General features: G+C 37.4%; 1 protein-coding gene across 7 annotated transcripts in view; it reads right to left on the reverse strand.

Moving 5' to 3' along the window:
* Positions 1–15,689, reverse strand: part of FGF13 (fibroblast growth factor 13) — a 577,206-nt gene that overhangs the window by 125,687 nt on the left and 435,830 nt on the right. For 6 of the 7 annotated variants that reach the window (XM_073599240.1, XM_073599239.1, XM_073599244.1 and 3 more), the window contains 2 exons: positions 11,435–11,545; positions 3,609–3,712 (listed from right to left, as the gene is read on the reverse strand). In XM_073599240.1, the coding sequence (XP_073455341.1) occupies positions 3,609–3,712; positions 11,435–11,545 (215 nt within the window). Of the gene's footprint in view, positions 1–3,608; positions 3,713–11,434; positions 11,546–13,267; positions 14,371–15,689 lie in introns of those variants that run through there. The other variant, XM_073599242.1, reaches the window with a different exon arrangement.

The following is a 15,689-nucleotide window of genomic DNA, read 5'->3' on the forward strand; positions in this document are numbered from 1 at the left end:
AGGTTTGGGCTTGAGCTTAGGCACTGAGCATTGCACTGGCTACTCTCTCCATACCTGGAAGGTCGGGTTTTCCAGGAGTATTCTGGAGGGTTATCATAGATAGAGAATTTAGTGCTCCAGACAGTCTTACAGATCATCCACCAGCCGCAGGTGCATACTGGGATCTGATTCCTCCCGCTGCATCCAGATACAAATAAATGAAGGTAGCATGACTGTATAATGGTACTAGCAATAAATCTTGTTGGATATCAAGACATAAACAGTGGGAATACTGGAAAGCTAACTGCAAGCCACACACTTCCTTAGGCTCCTACACTGTTGGATGATTTGATGTTCCCAGTGTTGTACGATTAGTACTCACTTTGCCCCTTTTTTGATCATCCTTTTACCTCTTGTGTTTCCATGGACACTTTTTTGATGTACATTTCAGCATTATTATACTTTGATTCTTGACGGGAATCCATTATTTATATCTTTATCCCACATATATAGCTATATACCGCCCCTCACATTAGAAGTTGCGTTATGCCCCCATAGATATTGTTTCTCGCTCTGAAAGCCTTGTCGCTGTCTTTGCACAATTATGTGTGGTGGCTGTATGTCCCTTGTGCCCTCTTTTGCCCATTCAGGTGTCCAATGTGGAGTGGAGGCATCCCTGAGTGGCTTTATGGTTGCCACCAATATTAAATACCCATTCTATCAACTCCCTGAGAAAGACGACTAAAGTTGAAACGCACAGGGGTTCTATTCATGTATTAATGACCATATGAGTCTCCTTTTAGTGGATTGATGAGTATCTATATGACAATTATGTGAATTATGTGTGGTTTTATATGTGGTCTCTATAATGAAACCATGTGGCTCGTTCTAATCTTTGTACAATAAACTTCGTATTGTATTTGTGAATCATTTTTGGTGCCTTCAAAGTCTCAACCATCATAATTTTATGTTATGGCACTTTTGAGGGTGGCACCCCTAGAAAATAAAATCTGTCTGGCTGACATAGTTAGTACTAGGCTTCATTTATATTTCTTGTATTCTTTGCTGATCAGTTAACAGGGTAAAGAAAAACATACATCTATAGAGTAACCTAGTGATCTAGTCGAGTAATGGCTGAATTCCACTGTGACTGATAGCCTTTTATTATAATTACATTAGTGATGCAACATTAGTCTCTACATCAACAGAACTACTTGGGGAGGGGGGGGGGGGGTAGAGTAGTACTTGGTATACATTTATGATATGGTTGCAAAATATGTTTTTAAATAGTAATTTACAACACCTGAGTACCTGTTTACACACAGAACAGACATCCCGGACACCAGAAAATAGGAAGGAAACCTCACCATTAAACCATCATTACCCTAAATGCCAATTATCTAAAGTTGGCCAGAGACTTAAAGTAATTCTTTACTGGATACTGTGCACCATGAATTCACCTGTATTTTACTCTACTTTGCCTACATTAGGCAAAGAAACAGGTTTACTTCACTAGGGTGAAGCTTGATAATTCTTACCTTCTGCTTGCTCCCCCACCAGCACAAACTACCACCAATATAAGCCAGGTTCACTGTAAGCATGTGGGAGGGAAGGTGTACTGCTCTCCCCCTATATCCTAAATGTGGGGATTTAACTAAAGGCCCCCCAATGGGGTTTGGAAAACAATAATGCTACAGAAAAGTTCCAACACCTATTGGCATACACTATGCTGCAATATTTTCAGTTAGTTAACTTGTACGTGGCTGAGAGTCACTTTAAAGAATTGAACATTCAAAGAAAAGAAAAGCCTTAAGGCCGAGTTCACACTAATGCGAGTTGGATGCCAGTTTCCCCGCATCCAATTCACATTACAGGAGAGTGTGCCCCGCTCTCAATGCAGTTCACACATCTCCGTGGCAGCCACGGAGTGAATTGCACAAGGGGCCTGTGCTTCTTTGGCTGTTTCAGGTCTGAATTCAAAATTCGGCATGATTTGTCCCTGAAACAGAGAACAGGGACGTGTCCGCACTAAGTGTGAACACAGCCTAAAGGTCTGTAAGCAGCCCATCAGTCCACACTGTGTGAGAATATTCTGTATGTGTATTTTTAACTACTATTATTTTAAACCATCGTTTTGTTCTTTGCAAACCAAATGATTGTTATCTATCAATATTTATTTGTTTTACAGCAAAATGAGTGTAAGGACTGTCAAATAAGATACGTTTCCTAATAAAAAGCATGTGGACACTGGACACAATGCAAAAGGTAGCATCAACTAAACTACAGCTCTGTTCAAAAGAATAAAAAAAAAATGGAGCTCTCAATGTTTTATAAACAGATATTACCCAAACATTCCCTAGTACTGTATTAGGTTAATATACTGTATGTGTATAAACACTTACTTTTTTTCAAAAAAGACTCCTGCCGGCTTTGGGTACATCAGCACAGCTTTGCTGAACTTCCTGTGGGGGATCATGCTTACTGAGACTGAGGTAATTGAAGGACAGTGCATAGGCCAGAAGCTGTCTATCAGCAGCTTCTGGCCTCTGCAGAGAAGTTGGGAGCAGGGGTGTGGCTTACAGATCTAAGGGCTGTGGCCTGTATGTTTGAGTTGACACACACAGCCTTGGCTCCAAGAGCAGAAGCATTTTGATTACTTTGTACTGTTGAACAGTATTACAAAATTCTCTGATTTGGAATAAGAAGTACACAAGCTGGTTAATGCAGCTCCCTTGCTAATCACTGGACCCTGACAGTCACTGCCAGCCCTGCATAACATACTACAGCTACATAAACACAGCTGCCACAGCAACACTTCCCACTGGTATTTAGAATTGCAGTGATTGCATTGCGCAGGCCACAATCACATCTCATCTTATATCTGAAACCTGGGAGCAAGATAGCCCTTTCTAGCTCATACAGTGATGCAAGGAAGGAATAAGACAAGCAATCCTAAAATAAGTTCAAAACTGCCCCATCCTCAGTGCTATGGCCCAGATACCATTATCATCTCTGCCATTCTGCTACAGCACTAATAAGTGCCATAAAAGAACACAAAGCATTACACTAGAAATACTATGATGCACAGCAATCATTCTTGAATCAGAAGAAATTGTCCCTCACTGAAACACATTTATAATGAATTGCTTATCTCTGCCAAAGAAGAAAAAATTTGGACAGCACAATATAATTTCCAAAGCAGGAATGTTGTGACCTCAGACTACTAGAATGGAAATCTTTAGAAACCAATAGAAGGAAAACAACTTAATGTATGTGGATTGTAAATAACCAAATATTATACATAATGAACCAAATATAAAATACTAGACTGGATCTAAGAAGCAGCTCTAACCTGTCTAGTACAATAGACCGTAGTTATGAGTTTGACTGCTTTAACCTTGTACTTATGTCCTAGCCACACTTCCACCTGTCGTATGGCAACACAACTGCAGATAGTGGTCAAACACGCATACCAGGATGACTGAGGCTTGAAATCTCAATGAAACTTACAGTCACCCACAAATATTCATCAGATGTAAAACCCTTCCAGAGAATGGCAGATGATCATACCAGCCCCTTCAGATATGCAGAGTATTATATACATTAGTTCAAATATAAAAAGTACTTACTGATGTGTACAAGTACCCATCACTGTTCATTGCCAGGTATAATTTTGTTTGAACGCCTTGAATAGCCACCACTCGTAGGCCAACTGGTATGAGGTTAAACAAAGCTGAAAGAGCAAAAGATAAAAATAAAATAACTAAGTATATTTAGATCGGTTTACTCCACTTAGGTATTTTCAAGCGTTGCAACTAGCTTCATAATGGAGCCTCTTAAAAGCATCAAGTGATCCACTATCTCATAGTGACTGTAATTTATTACTATATGTGATGCACATCTACTATTAATGTAAAATGCTGCTGCCAAATGAAATCAGCAGTAATAATCTAAAAGAGACCAGCGCTACATTAAATCATCATAATAATAAAAAAGATGTGTAATTATTTGTCTTATGTCAAATAATTTATTGACACTCATTCCCAAGAGACGTTTATTCAAAGCATAACATTACTTACTTAAACCTGAAGACAAATCATTTTGATTTTGCAGCTAAAACTAAAGCTGTTGTTTATTTGCAAAGTTGTGCTGCCTGTTTTCTTTACAGTGAAATAAATCTCATGAAATATCTCCTGTGCTTTAAGTAATGTAAATCTGTCTGTAATTTGGGTATAGCTGTTACATATGTTCTTTTTAAGCAGCCTGAGTCTGTGTGTATCCACTTAGATGTAACCAAGCCTTTGGTAGCAGGCACAAAGCAGTTTCGAGTGGTACAACTCAATGGAACCTATATGCAGCTAAGGTGTTGAAGATTTAATCGCTGATTACTCTAATGCCACGTACACACAATCGGACATTCCGACAACAAAATCCATGGATTTTTTCCGACAGATGTTGGCTCAAACTTGTCTTGCATACACACGGTCACACAAATCTTGTTGGAAATTCTGAACGTCAAGAACGCAGTGACGTAACAGCATGTACGACGAGCCAAGAAAAATGAAGTTCAATAGCCAGTGCAGCTCTTCTGCTTGGTTCCGAGGATGCGTGGAATTTTGTGCGTCGAAATTGTCTACACACAATCGGAATTTACGACAACGCATTTTGTTGTCGGGAAATTTGAGAACCAGCTCTCAAATTTTGTGTGTCGGAAATTCCGATGGAAAACGTCCGATGGAGCCTACACACGGTCGGAATTTCAGACAACAAGCTCCCATCGAACATTTTCTGCTGGAAAATCCGACCGTTTGTACGGGGCATTACATTGCAACAAGAAATTGGAATTTCTGCAGTGTCCCAGCTCTGTTTCACAATATTGATCTCACCTCATATGTGACAGAAACATTTTATGGATTAGACCTTCTCAATTACATGCAAAATATAAGACCCTTGCTGCCACAAGTTTTTACGACTTCCTCCTTCTCTTGTAGGCCCCCTGCTGTTATTGTTGCTTTTTCTTTCCTCTAAACTTACCTTTTCCAATTCTTTGGGCACATGAAGCATTGGGTCCTCTTTGCCTCTTTTTGGGCACCACATGTCACCACACAGCAAGTCAACTCACCACACTGCTCTGCAGTGACATAAATGAAATGTCATTATGTGACACTTCAAATAAAAATAAAAATAAAAAAACAAGTAGGCTTCCTACCAGAGTAGACAGTGACACTAACATGCACAATAAAACACTGAGTTTTACTGTGCAGACAAGTGTGAAACTAGCCTCATTGTCAGACCAACTATAACTCTCACACCATTGGTAAGTATTTTTTACAGTATATATAATAAATATGCAGACATATGCGATACTGATTCATATAACAAGTGCACCTTAAATGTAATGGAAAACAATTTGTTTTTGCTTTTCTTTTTTTTCTTGCTTTTTAATGGTTACTTAGGATTATGGAAGCTTCCTATAACTATCCTCGATTCATTCTTTCACCAAAAAATGTCTATTCATTAGCCCTATCATTTTAAACTTTCACACAAACAGTGAAATAAAATAAAAAATTTCAATACCCGATCAAATACACAAAAAAGGAAAAAACACAAATATGAACACTAAATAAAATTAAATACCTTTACTATACCCCTAACCCCTTTCCCCCCTTGGAATAATATAAAAAAAAAAAAAATCACACATTTTGCCTAATTTGACCAAGAGCTAATTAAATTTCACTAAAATCACTCCACTCATCCGTAGTTATCAGGATGTAAAAATGGCATTGCTATTACCGGCTTTGGTTTTGATGGTGCGGGCTCAGGGCTCACATACTTTTTTTTATTACTACTTGTAAGTCACTGACACGGAACAAGTAAATTTACACTTCCCAAGATTCCTATTTCTGTCTTGGCTAGCTCAATTGGTTGGACTAATAAGGCAGAGAAGACCTGATGACATCAACCCTCTAGGATGCAAGTGGAAAGCCTATGCAACTTCTGGACAAGAAATGGAGTTATACTTCTCTTTAGAGGAATGTCATCATAACTATTACATATTTGAAGACAATCATAGTGCAATAATTAGAAACAATGTTGGGAATGTTTACTTTTAGACTTTAGGCTATTCTTAAGCAGATATGCTCATCTCATTCTCTTATTTAAAGATGAACACTAAATGAAGCATTTTCTCATCTGTATGTAAAAAGAATATTCAAAATATGAAACAGCAAGTAAAAATGTCAAACCGATAATTAAGTCAGGAAACTGTTCCAGGAATAACAGAAAACATGGTCTCACAGAAAATATACTATTTACCTTTAAAGGGAGAGCTTATTTTTATAGTGTTCAATAAACACCAAATAATTAAACTCGCCAATAAAAGAACAGTGCTGTAGTTCTATTGATTGGAATACACAACAAATAAGTTACTATTCCCTGTGCAATATGAGTAAATGGCCCTGAGTGTATATTCTTACACACTGCATATTGAGGGAAAATTGTGCCTGAAAAGTTAACCAAAGGAAGCTGAGAACAGGCTACAAAAATGAATTAAAAGTTAGTAAAATGATGTCAGTGCAAACTTGAAAGTTATCTGCTAATGATGTTCTACGCTGCATAATTACTTGGGTTAAACTCATTTAAAAGAGGTTAACTGAGAAGCAAAAGTCATTTTTAATATTCGAAAAAACTGTAGCACTGCAAGGCACAGCCTCAGGCTGTTAAAATAGACTAGTATCAATTTAAAGTGACAGCGGTATTTGTTTGGAGATTTTATATGTAACATATCAGTTGATCATGCAAGTACTCTGAAATATATGAATGCATGCATACAGTTTCTGGTACCAGTAAGAATCCACTACAAGTATGAAGATGCTTTAGTGTAACAATAAAAATACCAGAGACATAAAAGTTTTAAAAACTACACTTCTTTACTATATACAGTGGGGACGGAAAGTATTCAGACCCCCTTAAATTTTTCACTCTTTGTTATATTGTAGCCATTTGCTAAAATCATTTAAGTTCATTTTTTTCCTCATTAATGTACACATAGCACCCCATATTGACAGAAAAACACAGAATTGTTGACATTTTTGCAGATTTTTAAAAAAAAGAAAAACTGAAATATCACATGGTCCTAAGTATTTAGACCCTTTGCTGTGACACTCATATATTTAACTCAGGTGCTGTCCAATTCTTCTGATCATCTTTCAGATGGTTCTACACCTTCATTTGAGTCCAGCTGTGTTTGATTATACTGATTGGACTTGATTAGGAAAGCCTCACACCTGTCTATACAAGACCTTACAGCTCACAGTGAATGTCAGAGCAAATGAGAATCATGAGGTCAAAGGACCTGCCTGAAGAGCTCAGAGACAGAATTGTGGCAAGGCACAGATCTGGCAGGGACAGGACGACTGGTTGCAATCGAAGGAAAGATGAATGCGGCCAAGTACAGGGATATCCTGGACGAAAACCTTCTCCAGAGTGCTCAGGACCTCAGACTGGGCCGAAGGTTTACCTTCCAACAAGACAATGACCCTAAGCACACAGCTAAAATAACGAAGGAGTGGCTTCACAACAACTCTGTGACTGTTCTTAAATGGTTCAGCCAGAGCCCTGACTTAAACCCAATTGAGCATCTCTGGAGAGACCTAAAAATGGCTGTCCACCAACGTTTACCATCCAACCTGACAGAAGTGGAGAGAATCTGCAAGGAGGAATGGCAGAGGATCCCCAAATCCAGGTGTGAAAAACTTGTTGCATCTTTCCCAAAAAGACTCATTGCTGTATTAGATCAAAAGGGTGCTTCTACTAAATACTGAGCAACGGGTCTGAATACTTAGGACCATGTGATATTTCAGTTTTTCTTTTTTAATAAATCTGCAAAAATGTCAACAATTCTGTGTTTTTCTGTCAACATAGGGTGCTGTGTGTACATTAATAAGGAAAAAAATGAACTCAAACTAGTTTAGTAAATGGCTGCAATATAACAAAGAGTGAAAAATTTAAGGGGGTCTGAATACTTTCCGTCCCCACTGTACGTCAAAAATAGGTAAAGGTTTATTAAATAATTCAATGTAAACAGCAATGCTAATTTTCAAGACAAAGTAAACTATAACAGGCAATAAGATGTCTAGTTACTATAGTAAAAGCAAGAATATGCAGACTATGTGCTGTTCGGGCTACTGCACTTTGCCGTTTTGATTTTTGCCTTATCAAATAATTTAGCATGTGCTCACAATGCCTTGCACTTATATCATAAATGTCTCTCACTTTCACTGCAGTGCCAGGAGCAGTACTGATGTGCACAATGTAGCACTTTGTACCAATCAGATTTCATCTTCACCGCTCCAGTTTAATCAAAAGAGGAAAAATGTGTTATTGGTTGCTATGGTATAATAAGCCTTTACCTCCTTTTGCACCCTGGTAAATATTGGTGAACAAATGGCAACACTAGACAGTCTGGTATTATTATACTCAGATTCTATAATTCTAAGAAGATTCTACTGTCCTGTCTTCTCACAACTCTAACATACATATGGAATCGTTATTTAACATCTAGGTATGTGAATCCCACCATTTGATTCTTTGATAATACAATTGAATTGACATATTCAAGGAACAGCACAACATACAGCGGGGCCTTCAGTACCCCTCTAATAAACACTCTAATGAACACATATACACCTGAAACATCTTGTAAAATACAAAAATAAGTCTTTATTTTATCAATTTTAAAAACATTTATTCATTAAAAGCATATCTTTTAAAAAAATGGTAGCAGGTCTACCGCTTGTCTCCCCTTGGGAGACAAAGGATTTATAGAATGGAGATACTCCCAGATTGTATAGTGTAGGTTGATGGGTTTCGCGGACAAAGCCACTTCATTGGGACCTTGAATCTCTCATGCAAATATTACTGTTCACTACAATAACAGAAAAAAGTATGCATACGTTTCAATGTAGTTATGTAACATCAGAGAAAAGTGATATGTTACGCTATTCCTTGAATATTTTAATTTAGTGTTGGACCCTCCAATCACAATAGTAATGATCTAGCACCAAACACATAACATTTTTAATTACAATTTAATCAAGTAGTTTAATGTCTCTCACTAATATCAATGGTATGGTCAGATGTAAGTTCAGTAGAAGGGTTATTTAATGCGGTGCAATGCAAAGTCCAATAAGAAAAATGCTATTGAATAAGGTGATGCAAGTAGCAATAAGGATATGCAAAGTGCAGAAATAAAATGTTAGTGTATAGCTGTCAATTCATTTGACGGTAATCTCACTCACACAGGCTAGTGCACTTTACATTATCTTATTGCTCTTTGCACCCCCTTATTAAATAAGCCTGGTCATGCATATGTGTTTTTTACAACTGCACTTTTCTAAAAGGTTTCATTTGAAAAGCCAGGACAAGAAAGTTATCAACTTTGAAAATATTTTGCCATGTTTGTGTGGGCTCCTAGAAGGATACCAGAATTTATAAATGAAATTGGTTGCATCCCGCACATGAGCTCCCTCATCCCCTGATCAATTCTTGACATGTAAGTACCTGACACTGCATATTCTACTATACCACTGCCTGGCAGCAGTTGGAGACAGAAATCCAATGCATAGGATTCAACATGATGATGAATAGGATACCCATCGCATTTCTGCCTGCAAGAACAGGGCTCCAAATGCTGGTAGGCTTCAGGCAGACCCTGGTGGCAGGAACCAGAAGTAGAACCTGGTATTTAGATGGACAACATTTCTTGGGAGAAGGGGGCTTGGGAGGGGGGGCAAAATGAGGGGCAACTAATTCAGGTATTATGTAAAGCATTTATGTCTTTAGAATATGAAAATGCTGGCTCTATAAAAGGACATATATCTAGAAGAAGGGTTTCTTTTACAATTAGATACACGTATATTTTCAGCATGGCAGCCCTACATTTTTTCAATCAAAAATAAATTTACCAAAAGTACTCTTTTAGTGACCATTATGGCTACATTTTTTGCTCATTATTATAAATTAAATATAGACACAGAACATTCCACTGGTACACCGTTTCCTATAGAAATATTAAGTTAAACATTTCCTTGTGAGACTAGCAGACAGAGCCAGCATTAAAGATAAATACTATTTTCATATCTGGTGGTTGTCCTACCACACCTCCTATAAAGGGTCAGTATCAGGCAACAAGTGAAACTGTTACGTAGGGTACACATGCTTATCCAGTAAAAACTACAACTGTGCTAAAATTAGAAAGTTTGTCAATCTGCCTTAATCAATAATCCACTTAACCAAGACTATAGAAAGCAGTTTACAGGGCCACAGAGAGTCTATTTCCTGGATCATGGGCTATGTAATTTGCTCTCTCTCTCTCTCTCTCTCTCTCTCTGCTTATTGTATCACCAATCACATTCACAATCATAAACATCTTTGTATTGACATTTTTCAGGCTTTCTACACGTGAAACACTGCAAAGAGCCAGTGGTGGGTGTGTTTGGGAATTCCTATACTACATCACAAGTAGAGGATTTCTGATATTCTATATATAGAGTGTGTGGTGGACTACTGCAGCTTGACAATGTCTGGATCAAATAATATTGAGCCGGTAGGCTAGGTTCCCTTTATGCATCTCAAGGTTTAATACCTTTAGTTTTGTAAGAGAGGTAGAGCATCAATACCTTTAATGGATGAAATTTCAAATGATTTTCATATGACTAGATTTGGGGCCATCTGCTTTTCTTATCAGTTATTAGTATTTAAAAATAATTCTTATCACCCACATGTTGGATAATGGAACTTTCCAGAGGACTAAGATAAGTATTGTGTGTGTAACTGTGAAACTATGCTTTTCCTGGGTTTAGTTTGTCACTGTGCAGAAATGTTAACCCATAACGCTCAAATTTTATGGGTGTATATAATAAAAGTGTAAAGAGCAATGGGGAATAACAAATTACAAGGAGCAATAGCAGACAATATACATTCAGAATAGATTAAGATCAGTGAAAACAAAATCCGATTGATTGCTATCAGATTTTAATCTAATTAATGTGCACCCAACAGGATGCTCAGTGGTGTACAAGGACTATATTGTGTAGGAAGGGGTTAAATGGTGATCGGGTTGAACTAAAGTCAAGGCTGCTCTATTATTGGCAGGATGTGTGGGTGAATATATGTTCTTTGATGAAATGTGATACAATCTAGAGGACATCTCTGGATCTCCATGGAGATAACATTTGATTCATCAAGCTGACAACAACCCCCCCACTTAGCTAGTATTTGAAGTATTAGCAATAAATGTCCAACACATACTTGTTGCTTTTGAAATTGCAGTCTAGATGCTGGTGTTGACTCTACCGAACACCCCTGCGTCATTTCTGAGAGCTGTCTCACTGCCCACCAGGGCAAAAGAACAATGGTGTTGGCGAGACTGAAAAAAGGGTCAAGGACTACTTACTGTAACTGCTTTCCTCTTCCTTTGTTCCATCAATTGTGCCATCTGCCTGAAGCTGCAAGTGGTAGCCTTGCCTGCTGTACAGTTTAGTGACTATACCTTTGAGCTGAGGTTCTGTAAGGAAGTAGAAAATACACACATATTAGAAATGTCTCCTAAACATGATAAAACAGCTTGTTGTCCTTTTACATTTTCAATGAACACACTTCTGAATCAGGTCTGTTAAACCTACCCGCCATTCACTGTGGGCATAATATCTGACATTTAGTAGCTAAACATTCAATATGTTCATGTTTCTGAAAGACCGAATTACAAATTTTGTCCTTTATGCTTGGTATGGTATTTAAATCTATTGTACCAAAGAAAAAAATGTCATAATTTGGACATGGTAATAAAGCAACTGTGGTATAGTTTGTATAGTTTGTCTACACTTCCCTCAAGCAATACACAAGACCTTAATGTCTTCCTTTATGTAGTGAATACTAAAAAAGCATGTACAAACCTAAAAGACCAAGACAAAGAAAATATGATAAATTTGGTAGTGATCATGCACTGTCTTAAAATACTAGATTTGTCAGTAAAGTAGTGTTGTGCTTTCATTCAACATGTATATAAAAAACCACTAGTCTATTTTCTGTTATTAGTATATAAGTATGTAGCAATTTTCTAATAGTATTATATGTTTTTATATTCTTTTTAATTTGCAAATACCTAATGGTATCTTAACAGTTTAGTTTTACTCAAAAACCTACTTGACATGGCAGCGCAAAGGGTAGTGGCTATGTGCGCAGTACAGTTATCCTGCACAACCATTGGATTTTGGTTTACTATAGTCATATTAATATTAGATTAAATTTGGTTGGTGGCTATAGAGTACTGTGCTTTGTACATTTCTCTTTGCCTTATTAAATAAGCCTAAACATGTCAACTTATTTGTTTGGGCAGAAAACAGAACATGTATAACATGACTGATAAATAAAATAAGCTTTCACAATAGCAAGAGGGAAATCCCATCTCCGCGTAACAAGCAGCTGCTAAGAGGAAAATTGTGCATCTGAAATAATATGTTTACTGTAAAAGGGATTGCCTGGTGAACACTCTCGCAGAAATTATAACAGGTATTAGCAGTCTCAGCCAGACATTCCCTACGTTGAATTACCAGTGTGATAACACAAGTACTCTAACAATATTACAATTACCCCTAGGATTCTTATAAAAATGTTTGTAAATTTACCCATGCCTTGTTACCTTTTCTATGTAAAAAAAAAAAAAAAAACTGTATAAAATAAAATGGTACATGGCACATATTTGTGCTTAGTCTAGCTGCAATGGATTAGCTAAAACAGCAAATTATACCTTAAGGTTCCATTGTTAATTCATACAAATATCTTATTGCCTCCCACTTAGTATAACACAGGAATAGTACCAATGCCATAAAGAACAGTTTATGTTATCCCTCCTTGATTAATAAAGGTGATTAAAGGGTTTATGTCAAATGCAGATGATTTGTGTTATTATTCCGATAATTCAATTAAGCTGATTACTATTGCGATTATAATTATGACAAAAAAGGTGCCAACTGGAATCAACTATTCCTTTCTAGAATATCCCACTAACCCTCCAATCAGCAACAAGACACTGTTTCCTCTGCATTAACTTATTACGACATTGTGCAAGCATTTTCTAATGGTAGGTCTCTGTTAAATCAAACAGGTTAATGACTTAAACACATTACAATAGAGCGCTATCACTGACAGATATATCCTATGCAATATTTGATGAGGCATGACTGATGGATGTGGAAAGACCATGCTAAACTGTAAAAAGCTCTCAAACCTGGTCGTCGTCGTCTCCTCTTTTTAGAACCGAACAGTTTGACCCGAGAGAAGACATTGAGTTTATTTTTTTCACAGTTTCCTTTGCCTTTGCTGGGGCTGCTAACACATTTACAAGCATTGGATTTTTCCCTTTCCCGAGCTTGTCTCTTCTGTCTAATCAAGGAGCTGGCAATCGCGGCAGCCATGGCTAATGTTTACCAACAAAAAAAAATTGTCTTTTCGAATGAAAGATACCGTGATACACAACCGGATAGGGCGACAATCCTTTTTTTATTTCTCAGAGACAAAAAAGTTGACCCTTACATTACTATGATCACTACTGATGAGCCATCTAAATACTGTCACATAATTTGGATCTTCTGCTGAGTATATACTTTAACTGTCTTCTTTCCTTTACAAATAACTTTGTAAAACCCTGAGACCTCTTTTCACCATCACCCTCGGTTTCAGGTTTTGCTGTGTTTCTCCCTTCTTTATCCAATGGAGATAATTGTGCAGAGTTTTAAAACATAAATATTGACCAACATTGCAGTATGGGCTTGACCTCGATGAAACAATGGTCTGTTCTTTCCAGTTCCATTCTGGCATCATGGACACAGCTCACGTCTGGCTTCCCTTGCTGAAGCATCATAGTTTCCATAGACACACTAGTTACATTGGAAATGAAAAAAAAAATTGCCTTTCCCTATTCCAAGATAGCTGGTGTGTTCAATGCAGCAGCCGCAGCAGTCTCAGTCTTCATGCACTGAAGCCACTTGTAACTGTGTATGTGTGTGAGCGAGAGAGAGGGAGAGAGCGAGAGATGCAGATGGTCTGTTCCCCTCCTTTTTTTTCAATGAAATACAGAATAGCTCTGACCAGTCTCCTATTGTGTGTCATCTGCTAACATCTGGTTACTTTTAGCGTACAACAAAAGCATTTGCAGCTGAGTTGCTCCATTTGTTAGCTAGAGTCATGTATGAATTTACATTGCAGGCTTTCCTATCTATGCTGAGGTTTGACATGACAGGTCAGGATGAGCTGTGTGTTGATGAAGGGAACTTGCTCTCAAGAGCCACCTCCCGAAGAGAGAAAGGTAGCCTGAATTAATTGATGAAGCGCTCTTTCATTGCTGGGGCAAATTAAAGAAACAAACAAATTAACCCGGTTTGGGGAGGAAGATAATCTATTATTGGTCTTTTCCTGAAAGCGGCGGATTGGCTGTCGGGAATTTTATCCTAATTGGTTGGTTCTGTTTTTCCTGCCTAGCTCTTCTTCAAAAGATAAGATTTAACTTAGTACAGCAATTCCTTCTAGGTTGATCAGTCTGAGAGTGAGCATACATTTATCAATATGTATCCTGTAAACATCCCTGTTTTAGGATAAATCAAATAGCAGGATTGATGAATTCAATAGAAACTTCTATAGAAAATTCTAAGATTCAGGCAATAGCAATCTAATTTTGATTATAGAAATCTAATATTCCTTATAGAAACATGAGTGAATTGAGAACCGTTTGCCAACTGTAAGCCACTGTACAAACAAAGAAGACTTTCATCAATCAGATGCAAAAGAACAATTTGCATGACGTACAAGGTTCTAATAAACAACTGAATTGTGCTGTATACAGGCATACCCCACTTTTAAGTACACAATGGGGCTTATTTACTAAAGCTGGAAAGTGCAAAATCAGGCTCACTTCTGCATAGAAACCAATGAGCGTCTAACCCCAGCTTGTTCAATTAAGCTTTGGTAATAAAACCTGGAATCTCGTTGGTTTCTATGCAGAAGTGAGCCTGATTTTGCACTTTCCAGCTTTAGTAAATAAACCCCATTGTGTACTTAAAAGTGGGGTATGCCTGTATATGATCTTTCTAGCAAAACTTAGTGCTATGAACTAGTCGAGAACAGAACATTTTTACGTGAAAATAAAAATTAATATCACCAAATATATTTAGTGCAAATACGTTCATAAAAAATGAAAATCACCAGTCCTTCCTATAGCAACAACCAGTCTTTTATTTAACTTGGCAAAATGATCCAGGGAAAATTATTGGTTGCTAAGAGTAACACAGACACTCACAAACAACACAGACAAATAATTGGTTGCGCTTGTCATTGTGAAGGCACACCCCCTTTTCATCAAAAACTTTTCCAATCCAGGTGGAATCATACAAAATAAATGAAACTCAAGTTCTCCCATCTCCTAATTCAAATGGAACTGGTGTCCCTTTCAGTCACTAGATGGTAATGTGAATAAAATATATGAGTAACGGTGCCAACACAGTTTTTTGTTTTTATAAGGATGTTAGGGATGCCAAAATGGGCTCTCAGGAACAATCTATGACTCATAGGTCGACAACTAAATGTTGTGGTTATTGCATGACAAAGCCTTGTGCCCTGGAAGCTTACTGTTTTTTTGCTGTATATTGAAAGTATTA

The sequence above is a fragment of the Aquarana catesbeiana genome, linkage group LG09 (assembly GCF_042186555.1).
Source record: "Aquarana catesbeiana isolate 2022-GZ linkage group LG09, ASM4218655v1, whole genome shotgun sequence".
Taxonomy (NCBI): domain Eukaryota; kingdom Metazoa; phylum Chordata; class Amphibia; order Anura; family Ranidae; genus Aquarana; species Aquarana catesbeiana.